Source organism: Amblyraja radiata, chromosome 27 (genome assembly GCF_010909765.2).
Source record: "Amblyraja radiata isolate CabotCenter1 chromosome 27, sAmbRad1.1.pri, whole genome shotgun sequence".
Classification (NCBI taxonomy): domain Eukaryota; kingdom Metazoa; phylum Chordata; class Chondrichthyes; order Rajiformes; family Rajidae; genus Amblyraja; species Amblyraja radiata.
In genome coordinates, this window is record NC_045982.1 from 17,323,014 (window position 1) to 17,342,161 (window position 19,148).

The 19,148-nt window shown below is 39.5% G+C and overlaps 1 protein-coding gene across 1 annotated transcript in view; it reads left to right on the forward strand.

Annotated features, from left to right (window-relative positions):
- The window catches only part of rragc (Ras related GTP binding C), a 32,060-nt gene extending 17,118 nt beyond the window's left edge, over positions 1-14,942 (forward strand). Inside the window, exons 3-6 of the mRNA XM_033045327.1 lie at positions 2,334-2,448; positions 4,660-4,802; positions 7,909-8,057; positions 12,044-14,942. Of these exons, the coding sequence (XP_032901218.1) occupies positions 2,334-2,448; positions 4,660-4,802; positions 7,909-8,057; positions 12,044-12,195 (559 nt within the window). The 3' untranslated portion in view covers positions 12,196-14,942. The remainder of the gene's footprint in view (positions 1-2,333; positions 2,449-4,659; positions 4,803-7,908; positions 8,058-12,043) is intronic.
- Positions 14,943-19,148: the final 4,206 nt, after the last annotated feature.

Consider the following 19,148-nt stretch of genomic DNA (forward strand, 5'->3'; position numbering starts at 1 on the left):
AATTTTGGTCTCATCTGACCAGAGCACCTTCCTCCACATGTTTGCTGTGTCCCCCACATGCCTTGTGGCAAACTGCAAACGGGATTTCTTATGGCTTTTTTTCAACAATGGCTTTCTTCTTGCCATTCTTCCATAAAGGCCCAATTTGTGGAGTGCACGACTAATAGTTGTCCTGTGGACAGATTCTCCCACCTGAGCTCTGGATCTCTGCAGCTCCTCCAGAGTTACCATGGGCCTCTTGGCTGCTTCTCTGATCAATGCTCTCCTTGCCCGGCCTGTCAGTTTAGGTGGACAGCCATGTCTTGGTCGGTTTGCAGTTGTGCCATACTCTTTCCATTTTCGGATGATGGATTGAACAGTGAGATGTTCAAAGCTTGGGATATTTTTTTATAACCTAACCCTGCTTTAAACTTCTCCACAACTTTATCCCTGACCTGTCTGGTGTGTTCCTTGGGCTTCGTGATGCTGTTTGTTCACTAATGTTCTCTAACAAACCTCTGAGGCTTTCACAGAACAGCTGTATTTATACTGAGATTAGATTACACACAAGTGGACTCTATTTACTAATTAGGTGACTTCTGAAGGCAATTGGTTGCACTGGATTTTACTTAAGGGTATCAGAGTAAAGGGGGTTGAATACTTTTGCACGCCACACTTTTCAGTTTTTTATTTGTAAAAAAATTTGAAAACCATGTATCATTTTCCTTCCACTTCACAATTATGCGCCACTTTGTGTTGGTCTATCACATAAAATCCCAATAAAATACATTTACGTTTGTGGTTGTAACGTGACAAAATGTGGAAAAGTTCAAGGGGTATGAATATTTTTGCAAGCGACTGTAAATGCTAGCATTGAATATGTCTGTTCCTTGGCATTTATCAATAATGTAAGGTAACATAGCCAAGATTGGTCTTCAGACTTGAACATGTCATTTTTTTGGGTCCCCATGGTGGGATCATCATATGAGTTCCTACTTAAACTGCCTAACACTGAGTTTCAGTGCACAATAACCTTGTAATCATTGTTGTATTGCAGCCTTACAGTGTTAACTATCTCTGACCATTGGTAACATGAATTTGGCATGATGTGAAATGGACACATTAGAAATCAAAACTATTGATAAGCCTATTGAAATGAATGGTGCAGTTTCTTAGTCAGGCGAGCTGTTGCTATCCATGTAACAAGGTGGATGCAAGGTGCCGGAGTAACTCAGTGGTCAGGCAGCACTTCTGGAGAAAAAGGATGGGTGACATTTCAGGTCGGAACCCTTCGTCGGACTCTACTTTACCCATCCTTTTTCTCCAGAGATGCTGCTTGACCCACTGAGTAAATCCATCACATTGTGTCTATCTTTGGTATAAACCAATATCTGCAGTTCCTTCCTACACAAGTAACAAGGTGATTGGGCGGGCACTTTTTGTGGCCATAAAGCGTATCGGCAATTGTAACTACAAGTGCTGGTAAAAATCACTGAATATCTTGAGTGGAAATTCTCTGTAATATGCTGACAATATAAGCTACCTCATCCAGGTTATGATGTGGTCATGTAGCTTTGGTGTCAGTCACAAGGACATTTTATTACTTGTGCAAGCCACTGAACTCTTATGTTCTGATAAACAGTCTTCATTGTAGAACTCTGAAACTTAAACAAAAATTAATTTTAGCTGAGGGACACTTGAAATCTTGGCTTAATATTGTCAAATTTTCACTTTTTGTTGCTTTAAAGTGCCTAGCAAGCAGCTTCAATTGTTTTCTTGTTACTTGCGACTATTTCCTTTTATTGTCACATGAAAATCTTTTTGGTTGCGTGCTATCCAGTCAAAGAGAAGATGATGCATAATTGCAAACAAGCTGTCCACATTGTACAGATAAAGGGTACAGTATTTAGTGCAAGAAGTTTAAAGATAGCTCAAAGTACTACAATGAGGTCGCTGGTAGGTCAGGCCCACACTGTAGCTAGTGAGAGGACTGATTAGTTCCCTGATAAAAGTTGGGAAGAAACTGTCTCTGAATCTGGAGGTATGCATTTTCAAACTTCTTGCCTGATGTGAAGAGGAAGTGACCAGGTGAGACTGGTCCTAGATTATGCTGGTTGCCTTGTCCAGGCAGCGTAAAGTATAGATGGAGTCCATGGAAGGGAGCCCTATTCACAGCAGCTATTCGGTTAACTATGAAAGTGTACCATCTATTTTGATGGGTTTCTCAAACCATTTTGATGAATATTTCTGTTTTGATTGGGAAATTTACTATCTGGCAGCTTCAAGTGCGTATTTGACTTGATGGATTTAGATCTGTTCAGTGTTACTGACAATATTCCTTTTTGTTTTATCAGCTTTTACTTAACCAGCATCTATGATCATTCAATATTTGAAGCATTTAGTAAAGTAGTACAAAAACTTATCCCACAGCTACCAACACTGGAAAATCTACTTAACATCTTTATATCGGTGAGTGTCTAGGTTTTTACCATTTCATTGCAGAATTTGAGGATGAAGGGTTTTCATTATTTTTAAAAGATTTTAAGATGAACATTTCATGCTCGTGTGCAATCTGAAGCTATTTGTTATCACTCTGAATTTAACCGATGTTTTAAGCATGTGGCTTGTGCAATTTTGAAGATCCATTGCAACAATGCAGAATACAATAAGTGCTTCCATTAATATAATGCACATCAGGAGCTTTCACATGAGTATTTTCAGGGGAAAGTACTCTAAGCTACATAAGGACAGCTTAGTATAGATAGTCAAAAGTCTGTTTATAGAAGCCTTTTTTGAGAAATGCTTTAAAGCTAGGAGAGCTTTGAGAAAATTCCAGAACATGTGGTTTTCCAGTAAATGGAGAACCAAGAAACTGCATATGCTGGGTTGTACCAAAAATGGACACAAAGTGCTGCATTAACTCATCAGGTCAGGCAGCATCTCTGGAGAAAATGGATAGGTGACATTAGGTCCCATCCCAAAACGTCACATGTTTTATCTCCAGAGTGAACCAAAATGTCACACACGTGACCAGATGGCATCACATAAAGTAATACATTAAAAAATTATTGTAAGAGATTAATCTTATTCATTGCTGTTTTCCTACCTACAGAACTATAATGCATGTCTGCTAAAGATATGAACATACTAGCTTTTTAAAATTCAGAGTTTAAGATAAAACTGAGTTATGAAAAAAATGCTTCCGTGTGAGGTCACGCACGTGACCAGTCATATTTGTCCTCTGACCCTAAAGAAACACTGCCAGCATAACAAACATTTCACTTGATAAACTGAAAAAAATATGAATCATATAAACAGTACAAAACAATATACCTATAATGCTTTCAGAATTAGAAGAGATGCATTCCATAATTTTTTCATATTTTTGGTCACACACGTGGCTGAGACTAGGCCACTTCCTCACCTGCTGAGTTACTCCAGCACTTTGTGTCTATCTTGGGATTTGGCAGCTGGAAGAGCAGTTAAATTTGAAGGTAATTAAGGCGGAATCGGAGGAGTGCAGATATTTCCAAAGGTTACGGTGCTAGAGAAAATTATAATTAGAGAGGCTGCACCGTTGAGAGATTTGAAAATAAAGGTAATTAAATAAAAATTAGGAGCCAATAAAGGCTTTTGTGTTGGATGAACGATTAGGCAGCAGTTTTGAAGTGTTCTTTGAAATAGAGTCATAAATGTCATTGCTATGGTTCATTACTTTTTGAGCTATTATTCATTTAGCATCAAGTTTGTGGGAGTTGCACTTCTAAAACTTAACTGCTCTGAATGATAGACCCAGAAGACGACAACTGGACTTTTGGTTTTCAGTGTTTACTTTGTAGTGTTATAAGCTCTTTTCCCATTAGGTTATTTGAGGGCTTCTCAGACTGGGATTGGTTTAGTAATTAATGTGACTTAGCTGAACTATAGAGCTTAGCTTCTACGGTTAAAGGATGTCAGAAATGTATTAATAGCTTACCTGAGGAATAGTGTAGCCTTTCGTCAGTTCTTTCCATTAATGGAAGAATGAAAGCTGCTTTTGGCTAACTTAAGTTTTTGTAAATAACTTATTTTTTCTGAAATCTTTTGAGGTCTCCATGTCTCTCCGCATCACAATGAATTAAGTCATCAGGTTTTCAACAAAATATTTGTTAAGATTAGTATTTAACAAGTGCCATAAATTCATTAGGCTTTGCAGATCTGTAGCCTTGCCCATTAATTTGATTTGGCCTTTCAGCCCTAGTTGTTTTTAAAATTGGCAAGAGATGCCGTTCAAAACGATTTAAAAATTAGTTATAGTACGATAATATTTAAATGCTTGCATCATAAATAATCTTAGAGTAATTTAATTAAACAATGTCAATAACTCAGCAAAATGGGAGATTAGTGTTGAAAGAGTTGAATTATTAGATCATAGAAGTCGCATCCATGCTTTTATTGTTAGGTAAAGCAGAACCCAAGAGACAAGTTATTGCTATCCTGAGTGCTTTTTGCTTCTGTTTGCATCATTGCCTGAAGCAGTTTTGACATCTTTTTACTGCAGTGCCTTGTGTAACAGTTCAAAAGCATTTAAAAATGTGTAATATGTCAATGTTTTATGTTGGCGATCATTATTTAAAGTAATAACTTTTTTGAAAAAGCTTGATAAGCCAAATGTTGCAACTTGTTTTTTTCGTTCCACAGAATTCAGGAATTGAAAAAGCCTTTCTTTTTGATGTAGTCAGTAAAATCTATATTGCCACAGACAGTTCACCTGTAGATATGCAGTCATATGAGCTATGCTGTGATATGATAGATGTGGTTATTGATGTCTCCTGCATTTATGGGTAAGCAAAATAATATGCATTAAAAAGCATTTATAGTAGATCAATTTCTGTACCTTGACACAAAACTAACTGATCACAGCTGATAATTGTAGATTGGGAAGGGAAAAGATAGCATTCTGGCAATTTTGCTAGATTTTCAGTTTATTGTACATAATTTGGGAATGTTCTCTGGTCGTCACTGTATTTGGAATGATACATCACAGAAGGATGTTGTTTGACCCCTTTGTCAGTTCTGGTTCTAAGAAATACCAGTTTTAATCCCTGTCCTTTTCCAATAGCTCGGTATATGTTTCCTTTTTAATTATCACCCGCTTCCATTTTAAACTTTTTTGAATCTGTGTTCTTTTTCTTTTTCCGATACATTACAGATTCGTACAACTGTTTTCTATTTATTAAAAAAAAAAAATTCACTTCTCCCCTAGTTCATTTGAATTGATATAATTTAATTGCCACACAACCAAGGTCGGTGGTATTTGGGTTGCCAGCAGCGGTACAGTAATAAAGAACACAACCACAATAAAAATTTTACACAATCATCCACCACAGCATTCATCACTGTGGTGGAAGGCACAGAGCTTGGCCAGTCCTCCTCCATTTTCCCCCGTGGTCGGGACCTCCACCCTCCACAGCCGTTGCTGCGGGCGTCCAGATGGTAAGGGACAAAGTCAAGGTGAGTCCAGGATCGGCTCTTCCCAACCAGAGACCGTGGCTTCAGGCTGGTGTAGGCCGCAGGCCGGCGGTCAAAGTTTTAAAGTGCCTGCCGTGCCGCAGCCGGAAGCACCGCAGTCTGCAGGGCCAGCGGTCGAAGCTCCCCTCCAGGGGAGATTGTAAGTCCATACCGCGCCCGCGGTAGAAGATGGCCGCGGGCCGGCAGTGAAAGCTTCTTCTTCCCCCCGGGTCATCCACGAGGGATCCCGGGCTGTAGACGCCGCACCAGCTGGAGTTCTGCGGACTGCGGCTTCAGGCTGCCGGCTGCCGCGGGCCAGCGTAACGGAGCGCTCCCCTCCAGCGAGGTCTCACCCGCTCCGCGCCGAGAGTCCACGCTACGCCCGCCGCTGAAGCTCCGGGCGCGTCTCCGGGAAAGTCCGCGCCGATCCTTGCTGTTAGGCCACGGGGGAGGCGACCTGAAAAAGTCGCCTCTCCATGGAGGAGGCGGCCAAAACGGTTCCCCCCTTACCCCCCCCCCCACACCACCCCCCACACATAACACACAAAGAAACATTAAAAACAGACTTTTAAACATACTAAAAAAATAAAAAAAGTTGAAAAATTTGTATACTATATTGCGACTATGGCATCTGGTTACCTACTTTTTTGTATGGTAACGGTTCTTCATTCACCAGCTAATATGTTCATAGGAGTACATTTATCAGATTTTTGCATATGTGTATGTTTGTAGGCAAAGAACCCCAGGTTCTCTAATTGCTTCATGTTACTGAGGTAATATTTCATTAATTATCTTCATATGTTTTCGGATGCTTGTGTTTTTTCTTAATTTATGGTGCCCAGAATTGGATATGAAATTCAGCTAGAGTAGAATAAAATACCAGCATAATGTTTAATTGATAGAACTATTAACCCAAGGTGCGGACTGAAAAAAATCAAGTCCAAGCAGTTCAAAACCCAGCATGGCAACCCAGGGAATTAAATTTGGTTAATGAGTTAATCTGGAATGTTAAAACTGTAACCATAAAGGTAACCATGAAACTACAGAATTATTCACAGGCAGATGGAAATCTGCGGCCCTTGCTGAATCTCTTTCTCCAGCAAATGAGCCAGAAAAGTTTTTATTTGAAACCGGAAACCATTGTAATTACAATGCACTGCAAAAATGGAGTGATTTAAAGAGAATTATTCTTTTTAAAAAGGAAATGGTACTCAATAAAATTGAAATACGTGCTGTGCTTTTGGGAAAGGACAGGGATTGAGAATGCTGGTATGAATAAATTGACTGTATTGTGGTGAACTGTGAAATGTGCTAATAGATTTGCATATAAACCATCTAAAGTCTAAAGTTGATCAAAAAAACAGCTCATCAACATTTTGAGGGCAGTTGGGAATGAGTAATTAATATGACATTCGTATATAATAAATAAATATAAATGCTTAATGATCTTTTTGCACCTAACTTCATTTGAGGCCGAGAATACCAGTTTTTTTTTTTTGATAGCCTTATCAACCAAGTTGATAAATCAAGGATTTGTGTGTTAATCCTTGATTTTATTCTTATACCGTTAAAATAGCATGTAATTGGAACTACTTGCATATGGGGATGTGGTCAGTTTTCTGATATGTATGTGTTCAGATCCAAAAGTATATGCAAAGCTGTGCATATTCTGCCATCTAGTGACTGAAACTAAATACTACTCCACCTTTGACTGTCCTTTGGATACCTTCTGCTTCAGAAGGTGTGGGCTAATGGATAGCTGGTGGGGTCTGCAGACTCTGCCAGTGGTGAGGCAGGTGGTGCTTGATTGGACCGTTTGGCATATATTATCATTCTGTCCTGAGAATTGTATTTGAATTTATCAATGCTCTACTAAATCTTTTTTTCTATCTTCAGTGTGTCTGTTTAAAAGTTTGCTGTTAGTCATGCAAATGATTTGGTCCGCCTACTGGAACTGTATAATTTTGATTTCTGCCAGAGATGTAGACCTGGACAAGGATATCGACGTTAGTGGATTTTGTGCACAGTCATATTCTCTAATGGCCTGAAAGGCCTACTGCAACTAGTCCATTTCCTGGAAGCATACATGAGTTTTGAAATTGGGTACCTGACAGGCCTTTAGGTTTGTTCTGGGTTTGTGATTGATAACTTGGATATTACTTAGACACAAACTGCTGGAGTAATTCAGTAGATCAGGCAGCAACTCTGGAGAAAATTGATAAAGTGATGTTTTGGGTCAGGACCCTTCTTGGATATACTTTACCTGTGACGGCAGAAAACTGTGCTAGCACTCTAAGATTGGTGAGCAGGTGTTTATTTTTTGTTTAGTTATGCTTTTGTTAATAAGATCCATGTTGCCCAATCCTATTCTTTAGCAATGGAAATTGTGTATTCAGTATAACATGAAAGTAAATTTATGCTAAATTATGTTGGTTGCAGACTTAAAGAAGATGGCACTGGAAGTGCATATGACAAAGAATCTATGGCAATTATCAAACTCAACAACACGACAGTTCTCTACCTTAAAGAAGTGACGAGGTTTCTTGCTCTTGTATGCATTCTAAGAGAAGAAAGCTTTGAGAGGAAAGGTAATATAAAATAGGATTTTAAATGTTGAAGAATAAATGCAACATTTTCTCCCTGTAAAATGTGTACAGATCAATTGATCCTATTTAGTTTACACAGCATTGGTTACACTTATTGTGAGCTTCTGCTTTCAGGTTTATATTTATCTTTCCTAATGTAATTTAATGGTCTTTGTTGGTTTTCCTTTAAAGTTTTGTGCAACACTCCTTCCTAGTTTCAGTAAGATTGCATGTTTTGCAGTAAATTTATTCAAATGCAAATGCCAGGTTCCTGACCTGATATTTCTGGATGTCAGATCATGCTGAACATAAATCTATTGTTACTGTACGACTATTGTGATTGAATTTTAATTTTCTTTTGCTGGGATCATTTAGAAATACCAGCTAAAGATAAATGGTGTGTTGAATGCCTTATGCAGTGATTTGTTGTTCATCAAATCTGTCCATAATCACCTTAGCTTTCACACTTTGTACTTGTTTGATGAAAGTAACTTTCTTATATAATTTGAATTTCTTTACAACTTTAATTTCATGCTGACTAAATCCTACTGAGGAAAAATTGCTGCTAATGTAGCACTGCATGTTGGGCAAATTGGCAATTGAAAAACCGTAGGGTGTTATTTGGGAAGAATATGATCAGCCATAATCACAATGAATGGCGGTGCTGGCTCGAAGGGCCGAACGGCCTACTCCTGCATCTATTGTTTAAAAGAGCGTCATTACTGTACCTGATGTCTTTGGTTGAGGTACTGTGCCCTCCATAATGTTTGGGACAAAGACCCATCACTTATTTATTTACCCATGTACTCCACAATTGAGATTTGTAATAGTAAAAATCACATGTGGTTAAAGTGCACATTGTCAGATTTTAATAAAGGCCATTTTTATACATTTCAGTTTCACCATGTAGAAATTACAGCAGTGTTTATACATTGTTCCCCCCATTTCACGGCACCATAATGTTTGGGACACGGCAATGTCATGTAAATGAAAGTAGTCATGTTTAGTATTTTGTATATCCTTCTCTGGTGATGCTCTGCCAGGCCTGTATTACAGCCATCTTTAGCTTATGCTTGTTTTGAGGGCTAGTCCTTCAGTTTTCTATTTTCTTCAGCACTTAAAAGGCATGCTCAATTGGGATCAGATAGGATGATAGACCTGGCCACTTAATAATCTACCATTTTTTAGCCTTGAAAAACTCCTTTGTTGCTTTAGCAGTATGTTTGGGATCATTATCTTGTTGTATAATGAACCGACAACCAATGAGTTTAAGCATTTGAACTTGAGCAGATAGGATGTGATTATACACTTCAGAATTCATTATGCTTCCATCACAGTGACTCCTACATATTCCTCACTGTGATGGAAGGCGAAATAAAGTTCAAGTCTCTTCCTTTTGTTCTTCCTCGGTCGTGGGCCTCGAACCCCCATTGACGGGATGATCTTGACTCGCGTAGCCGGCGGCATTCGGGCCCTCCGCGTCGAGGCGATCAGCTCCTGCATCGGGGGATATCAGCTCCCCTGCGCTGGGCGATCGAACCTCGTGTCGGGGCTGGCCGAACCTTCCGCGACGTTGGAGCTCCCGACTAGGCCTCTCCGAGACTGCGAGCCCTTGGTGTTGGTTCCGCGGTGGGAGCGATCTCAGGCAATAAATCAGCTCCGATGTTAAGTCCGCGCCCCGCTGTGGGGCTCACGGCAGTCCGAGGAGGCTTTCAGCTCCATCGATGGAAGGTCGCAGAGCCCGGAGAATGTGATCCGAAAATTGATCATTAAGAACCTGAAAAAAAGTTTCCCACCCGATTCCCTCCCCTCTCCCCCCCACATAAAACAAACCGAAGAACATTAAAACAAACTTTTAACGCACTAAAAAATACCAAAAAGAAAGAAAATATGAACAGACTGCCGGCAAGGCAGCCATCTCCCAGCGCCCCTGGTGGTCAGCAGATGTATCATCAATGAAGATAAGTGACCTCGTACCTTCAGCAGCCATACATGCCCAGGCCATAACACCCCCACCACCATGTTTCACAGATGAGATGGTATGCATTGGATCTTGGGCATTTGGGTGTTCTGGCGGTGGTGGCCTGAGTCTGGGGTTCGGCCGCGGGCCAGCGGCTGCGTCAGCAGGACTGGTGGGCGGCAGCTTCGATCACCCCCAGGCCGCGGTGTTTGAGCCGCGGGACAGGTTTTAACATCGCCCGGGGGGTATCGCCTCAGCGCAGAGGGAGAAGAGGAGGGAAGAGACTGGAGACCTAAGACTTTTGCCTCCATCACAGTGAGGAGATGTTGGGTGGACTCACTGTGGTGGATGTTAATATGTGTTTATTGTTGTTTTTTATTGTATTGTATTGTATGTATGACTGCTTCAATTTCGTTCAGACTTCGGTCTGAATGACATTAAAGGTTATCTTATCTTATCTTATCTTATTTCCTTCTCTCCTCCATACTTTGCTCTTGCCATTACTCTGATATAAGTTAATCTTCGTCTCATCTGTCCACAAGACCTTTTTCCAGAACTGTGGTTGCTCTTTAAAGTACTTCTTGGCAAACTGTAAAGTGGCCAAGAAGATTTTTGCAGCTAATCAGTGGTTTGAATCTTGCAGTGTAGCCCCTGTATTTTTCATGAAGTCTTCTGCGGACAGTGGTCATTGATAAATCCACACCTGACTCCTGAAGAGTGTTACTGATCTGTCGGACAGATGTTTGGGGATGTTGCTTTATTATAGAGAGAATTTTTCTGTCATCAGCTGTGGAGGTCTTCCTTGGCCTGTCAGTCCCAGTGTGATTAGTAAGCTCACCAGTGCTCTCTTTGTTCTTAAGGAAGTTCCAGACAATTGATTTTGATAAGCCTAATGTTTGGCTGATGTCTCTAAAGGGCCTGTCCCACTTGGCGATTTTTTTCGGCGTCTGCCCGTGTCATATCAGGGTCGGCAAAAGATTTTGAACATTTCAAAATCCAGCGGCGACAAAAAATGTTGCGACACTTGAAACATCGTGTGTCAATACGTCATCATGCTGCGTCATCGCCGCATCACGCTGCGATTTTTTTCGGTGACCTGATACGTCAGTCAATGATGCCAGCAATCGCTGAAAAAATCGCCAAGTGGGACACGCCCTTAACAGTTTTATTCTTGTTTCTCAATCTCATAATGGCTTCTTTGACTTTCATTGGCACAACTTTGGTCCTCATGTTGATAAACAGCAATAAAAGTTTCAAAGGTGATGGAAAGACTGGAGGAAAGATTAGGTGCTTCTACCTGCATTAAGGAGGCAATTAAACACACCTGAGCAATTATAAACACCTGTGAAGCCATGAATCCCAAACATTATGGTGCCTTGATATGGGGGGGGGGACTATGTATAAACACAGCTGTAATTTCTGCATGGTGAAACCAAAATGTATAAAAATAGCCTTTAATAAAATCTGACAATGTGCACTTTAACCGCATGTGATTTTTTCTTTTTTTTTTTTTCTATTACAAATCTCAAATTGTGAAGTACAGAGGCAAATAAATAAATGATGGGGCTTTGTTCCAAACATTACGCAGGGCACTGTAGATAAGGGGCGACAAGTAGGTGAAAAGTACACCTTCAGTATTTTAGCATGAATTTGTGCAACTCAATTTAACCTCCCTAATAAGTTAATAATTCTTATATGTTCAAAAAAATGCTAACAAGGTGACGTCAAAGGACATGTTATTCTTGATGGTGGCAGGGATGTCATTGTGAACATGCCATGTGGAATTTGGGAAATGGTCACATTGCAAAAATGTGTCTGGAATAGTTAGTCCTGTGCTATGAAGATAAGAAATTCCCAGTTTGATTGCAGGATCAATATATAATTGTTTAATGAACATCTATATCTTGTGATATTTCAAATGTGCAGTCTTAACGGTGTAAACAATACTGCAAATGGTTAATTTAGTGGTTTAATTGTGAAGGTTACTGTCTGTATTTCGGAATTGAAGTGTTGCTGCTTTCTCTTTCAGGTTTGATAGACTACAATTTCCATTGTTTCCGTAAAGCCATCCATGAGGTATTTGAGGTTGGAGTAAGTGCTCATCGACCAAGCAGCCACCAAGTGAATATGCAGAACATGAAGACAGTAACTCACAATGGCACACCTAGAGCTGCTGTGTAGCCCAACCAAAGGATGACTGTGCCAATCTTCCTGTGATCCATGTTTGCTGACACAGCAGTAAACTGAAATGAAGCAGAGCATATCAGGACTTGCATTAAGGACTAGCGGTGCCCTCTCTTGATGAGAAGAACATTGTGTACTGAACTTTTGTGGATTAACGCTAAGCAATTCTGTAAGCTGTATCTGTACACTGGGAGGTCTAGCTGTGTCAGTACAATGGTGGCTTTGCAACGTACCAAACCCACTATCATGCCAGAATATTATTTCCATTGGATTAGCCTTTTGATCTGATTTGTACTATTGTACAGATAGAATTAGATAACATCCTTCTCATGGCCTAAATATTTCTATAATTCTTGAATTATTGTTATAAATGCTCCTCCCTCTATTCCAACCCTCCCACAACTTATTTTCTCCCATTGCCCCCTATCTGAAGGCTTTGGTTTGTGGACCCAAGGTGAAAGTTAAAATAATTGGAAGTAGCAGCACATGTACTACTACAATGTTAATACAACCACAATCACCTGACCTTTTGTGAAAAGACCAATTATAGTTTTGTGAGGGGTTTATACAAGGTCACAAGAGGATACTGTCTGCATTGTTTACTGTTCAGAGTGATTCTAAATGTGTGCGTGAGTGCTGGCACTAATATCATTTCTTCAGTGCATTGCAGATTGCAGTTTCTTCCCTCCCCCCATTTCACTTGAATATCACTTTCACTGCAAATGCCAAAAAATGCACAATATAAATATAGAGAAATTTGGATTTAATTAAAATGAATGGAGGCTTGAGTGAAGTAAAATGGAAATACTGAACCTGCTGTGTGGTTTTGTGTAGTAATTGTCAGCATTCTGCAAATTGTATTGCAGCTGCCCTGATTTTGTGTAGGAAACTTGTCACATGCTTATTTAATTTTGATCCAGTTCTTTTTATGCGTGGTGCAGAACCTTTGCATACATACCAATGTGAATTGAGTGTGAACCCTATCTTTGTTTTATTGAATAATGTTTCATTCAAAATGCTGCCAATAATGACCACATGCATTGGTGGTCATTAATGGATTTCTTCATTGATTAATAAGACAAAGCGAATTGAGATATTGTTTTAATAAAAGGAAACCACTCTGGCATGAAAATATGGCCAATTGGCCAGTCAAGTAATACAGGTGAAAGAGGGAGATATTGCAATTAAGTAATAACCAGCATGTGTTTTAATGATACGACTATACAACCGACTTTTACAACAATATTGCATATATTGCAAATCCCCTTGTTATTACTACTTCTGTGTTTCACGCTTCCTAAAAATGCCACTGTATGTATGCATTAACAGTGTGAATAGACTGATACTGACATGCTGCAGGTAATTCTTGAGTGTACTGTGATGGTGACTTGCTTCAGTATTCACTTAAACTCTCCATATTCCTCATCTGGTAACGTAAAGCCTTTATATTTATAGCTTTCTTTCACACAACTGTTTTAAACGGGCTGTTAATAAATCTGTAACTGGCATTATGTGTTTTGTACTCTTCATAGAATTCTGAATCTTTGTGGTACTATTCTAACATTTTAAGTGAATGAGATGCAAGAATCTGTACAACTAAGTTTATTTCATTTAACAAGGGTCCTCAAATGAGTTGGTATACAAGCTGTTGTAAATTTAGGCAGATGCTGGACACAAATTGCTGGAGTAACTCAGCGGGTCAAGCAACATCTCTGGAGAAAAGAAATAGGTGATTTTTCAGGTCGGAACCATTCCTCAGACTGGTTTTAGCAGTATGGGGAAGGGTTCCAACCCAGATCGGCACCTATTCCTTTTCTCCAGATATCGTACCTGACCTGCTGAGTTACTCCAGCATTTTGTGTATCTTTGGTATAAACAGCATCTGTAGTTCCTTTCTATAAATTTGGGCAGTTGTGTGTGTGAAATTTCCAGATCTTAAACTGGGTTACATTCCCATGATCAAAACTGCTTACTCCTATATGCTAAATAGAATCAGTCAGATTGACCAATTTATATTAAAATATTTTACAATTGAAGCTACACATGAAGTAGAACAGAACAGGTATAAATTTGATTGCTAGTATCTCAATGGTAATCAAATGCATGAGAAACTGTTTAAAAGTTTGATGAAAAGCTAATACTGAAGCAGTTTGGAGAGTGCAGCTTTGTATGTTTTGCTCTACCCCATACAGTATACCTAGAAGTGCTAGGTATTCAAGCACTTCAAAAGTCTTCAGGTTAATCTAAAGTAGTTTCATTTCCATTGTGATTTGATCTAGTAATGGTTGGATGGATTACCTGTCGGTATTTTCCTGCAGGAGGGGTAAATTCATTGGGAGGTGCGTTCAACCCTAACTGTTGAAGCACACCCAGAGTCTGATGGCTTGTGGACGAGTCCTTGATATTGGTCACTTGCTTTCCTTGCTCAAAGGTGATGAGTAAAAACGGGGACCTAGAGATGGAAGATTTTTTAACTGCTTCTGTGTTAATATCCTGTACCAAAATGGAGCCTGCTTGCCAGCTATCAGCTTCTTTAAAATACCCTGTTTTAATCTTTCACCAAGCTGATTGTTTATTGCAAAGCTGCTGTTATGGCCGTTGTAATTTTTTTCCAAGGTTCATTATTGTGTAATGAGAGACGATATATACACATGGCCTACTGAATCCTTGTATTGCCTACAAAAAGGGAGTTGAACATTCTGATGTCAGAATGTGTGCTAGAATAAATCTGTAATTTTTCATCACCAGCGTTGCTTTGTTTTCTTTCCCCTTCCCCCAGTGAGGCAGTCTATTGTTCCGAATCTTAAAACAATAAAGTAAAAGTATGCAAACGTATTTAAAATCAGAATTCATTTTGGGAAAAGAATACTTCAGAAACAGATAATTGAGATTGCAGGACAATTCTAAGGCTTTCAGTCTCTTTCAACCATCTGCAGGTAGTCACTTTATTAGTTAAGCACTGAATTGTCTCAATATTTGTCATCTTAAATTAAATACTGTTTTACAGATAATGTTCTTGTGCTTTTTGATAGCGAATATATCAATAAAATCCTAAAAGGGACAGAAATTTTTACTTGTATTGGAATTGGCTCAATCAAATCCACAGACATCATTAGACCTGGCGATATCGAAGTTGTGTGTAATTCGTATTGTTGACGACACAAAATAATTGTAGTATGTATGTATTCTCTATTCTTTGTTACAATGCATTGTTCAACAAGTGACCTATCAAAATCCAGGATATTGGGACCAGAGTTAAAAGAACCTGTTGTCTGTTCAAAATAAAGTGTTATGTCACTGATTTTTTTCCAATTAGTAGGGTAACACATTCTTCATTGTATTGAAGTCGAGATTTTAAATTGCAGTACAGTTTCAAATTTGAATCTTAAGTTGATTTTACCTGTCAAGTTATAACTGGTTTAGGAAGTAACAAAAGGAAGATAAGTTTAAAAAATCTGGCCCTTTTTATCCTATTCATATCTCCCTAAAAAGCTGTGGAGAAGGAATACAGATTCTGCCTACATGGCAGACTTAATGTGACTAGGTATGCATTCATTAAAAAAAAATCAATACATGTTTGGATGGGAATTACTTTGGTGCTTTACTTGTTTGAATGTAAACAATGTAGAAGTGGTTCTAGAGCCAAACCGAAGTGCTGGAGGAACTCAGCATGTCGAGTCGCATCTGCATCTGGTTGAGACTCTTCATCAGGACTGAACAGGGTCTCGAGCAAAAGTATTGACAATTCCTTTTCCTTCCACAGATGCTACTCAACCCAAAATCTAACCACAAAGTGCAAAATGAATATGCAATATGTTTTGATTTTTCTGATTTCTCCCAGCTCAGTAACCTTTCAAGGGTATTGCTACAGTGTGTGGAAGATACAATATTTCTCCCCCTCTGTACCCTGCCCCCTCCAACCCCAGAATTTGACTGGGCGCACGGTCCATGCTCAGCTCTCCTGGATTTATGGCTACCGCTTGCCCAATGGTGCAACTTGCTGAAATCTAGTCCCTTTTGTTCTATTAGCTCTGTTAAAAGATACAACTGGGAACCTCACATGAAGTAAGGTCTGAGGGCTAAGCTTAGGCATGTCTAGGAGACCTGGCTACATATTCCCCATTGTCACCAGATAATTATTATTATGGAATTTGTTACTCTATAAGGGAGTGAGACTAACTTGTATTTGTTACAGTGTCCTCCATAATGTTTCGTCAAAGACCCACCTTTTATTTATTTGCCTCTGTACTCCACAATTTAAGATTTGTAATAGAAAAAATCACATATGGTTAAAGTGCACCTTGTCAGATTTTATTAAAGGCCATTTTTGTACATTTTGTTTCAACATGTAGAAATTACAGCCGTGTTTATGCATAGTCCCCCTACAGTATTTCAGGGCACCATAATGTTTGGGACACATGGCTTCAAGGCATTTGTAATTGCTCAGGTGTGTTTATACCTGCATTAAGGAGGCATTTAAGAGAATCAGTACCTACTCTTTCCTCCAGTCTTTCCATCATCTTTGGAAACTTTTATTGCTGTTTATCAACATGAGGACCAAAGTTGTGCCAATGAAAGTCAAATAAGCCATTATGAGACTGAGAAACAAGAATAAAGTTGTAAGAGACATCAGCCAAACCTTAGGCGTACCAAAATCAGCTGTTTGGAACATCATTAAGAAGAAAGAGAGCACTGGTGAGCTTACTAATTGCAAAGGGACTGGCAGATTAAGGAAGACCTCCAGATGACAGAAGAATTCTCTATAAAGAAAAATCCCCAAACACCTGTACGACAGATCAGAAACACTCTTCAGGAGTCTTGCAAATTATCAGAATTGTGTTTAAAAACAAAGTTACTTGCAGCAATGTCTTTGTTTTTGGTCCTGCACCAGCAGAGGGGGCAGGTTGTACACAACAGTATGAATGTCTGGTGCTGTGTTTAGAACATGGAGCTGTGGGTGCTTTTCAATCAGAGAAATATTTGAGTCTAACATAGTTTTAAGCTTTCTTTATTGCTGGCATCCAGCAAAATGTCTGGTCTTGTGTCCAGCATGATCAACTTCTCTGGAGCTGCTAATAACTTTTCAGAAACTTACTCAGCTAAAGAATTGCGCTCAGTTTGACAAAAGGTCCAGACCCGAAACATCAGCTATCCATGTTCTCTTGGGATTACTGCCTGACCCGAGTTATTCCAGAACTTTTTGAGCTAAAGTCTCCAATAGTTTTCTCTTGTTCATCTCCTGTGTGTGGTTTTTTTGGGGCATCTTTAATGTAAAACCATTTTAACTACAAATAGAAAACAATTCTGATATAATCTAATTGCAAAAGGGTTTTAATAGAAAGAAAATTAATATTTCACCTATAGTTGTACAATCAAATAAGTGGGTGAGCACCAAGAGTTACGGGTAAAACTTTTGTCAAACTTATTTTTAGTTTCCCATGCTTGCTTCCTCCACCCGCCTGGTGTCTGCAAGGATGAGAGGGAATCTCCTTGAAACATATACGATTGTTAAGGGTTTGGACACGCTAGAGGCAGGAAACATGTTCCCGATGTTGGGGGAGTCCAGAACCAGGGGCCACAGTTTAAGGAGTAAGCCATTTAGAACGGAGACGAGGAAACTTCTTCTCACAGAGTGGTGAGTCTGTGGAATTCTCTGCCTCAGAGGGCGGAGGAGGCCGGTTCTCTGGATGCTTTCAGGAGAGAGCTAGATAGGGCTCTTAAAAATAGTCAGGGGATTTGGGGAGAAGGCAGGAATGGGGTACTGATTGGGGATGATCACCCATGATCACATTGAATGGTGGTGCTGGCTCGAAGGGCCGAATGGCCTATTCCTGCACCTATTGTCTATTGTCTATTGTTCAAACCATGAAATAGAATAGACCCACTCTTAATATAAATTACCCTTTTGGGGGTGGGTAGAGGGAGTAAAAGAAACTAAACTTTGGAAAGTTCATGTTTTTGGATATTGATGCACTTTTTTTTATTGATGCCAAGTCTGGTAATTATAATTAGGAGGCATGAGGTACGGTAGATGCTGGAATCCTGAGCAAAATGAAGAGTAACTCGGTGAGTCAACCAGCTTCTGAAGGGTATGGATAGGTGATGTTTCAAGTCGAGACCTTGCTTCAGACTGACTGGCAAGTTGATATGGGGTAAGTTTATAAATAGTCAACTTGCCATCTTTTTGTTGCAATCTGTCTAGGATTGAAAGTTGTCGGTATCAGTTACATAGATTATCTGGAAAGGTCGGCCCAATGGTTATACCACTGGAATTAAAGGATGAGAGTTCAAATTACCTCATTCACATTTGAGTGATTTGAACAATCCTTACAGAATTGTGAAAATGGTGTGGCAGGTTCTTGTAAAAGTTTCACGATCTTCAGCTCATTTCTTTGAGAAGGTGGATGTGCCATTGTCTTTAGAACCTGCTGTAAACATTATTCAAATATATATAAACTAGATGAAACTGAACAAGACTTACTGTAGTATCACAGTAGCCCTCGTGATGAGCTTCGAATTGTAAATAATCTTGTGGCTGATAGGTGCTGCAGATGAAGAAACAGGCGCTGACTCAGTCATTACATTGGTGCATCCACTGCTGAAAACTTCATTCCTTCCAACACACATCGCCTAAGGTCTATTATGGGGCATATTTGGTTGACCCCTCTTACCTAATACCTTGTTTAACTTGAGATCACTTAAAAAAAAACAAAAAAACTCTAACTTGTATCAAGTCCTGTTTGCGATCATTCCCGTTTGTTCACTGGTGAGTAGTGCATCAGTTATAAAATTCACGGCCTCTGCCTTGCTTATCTTCAGCCAGTGAGTTATCTTCGTGTCTTGTTCATTCCTGAAAATATTTTTTTCACCATTAGCAACCATGCCTACACCTGCCTACGTTTTGGAATTGCCTTCCCAAACCCATCTGCCTCTCTCTCCCTTTAAAGTTG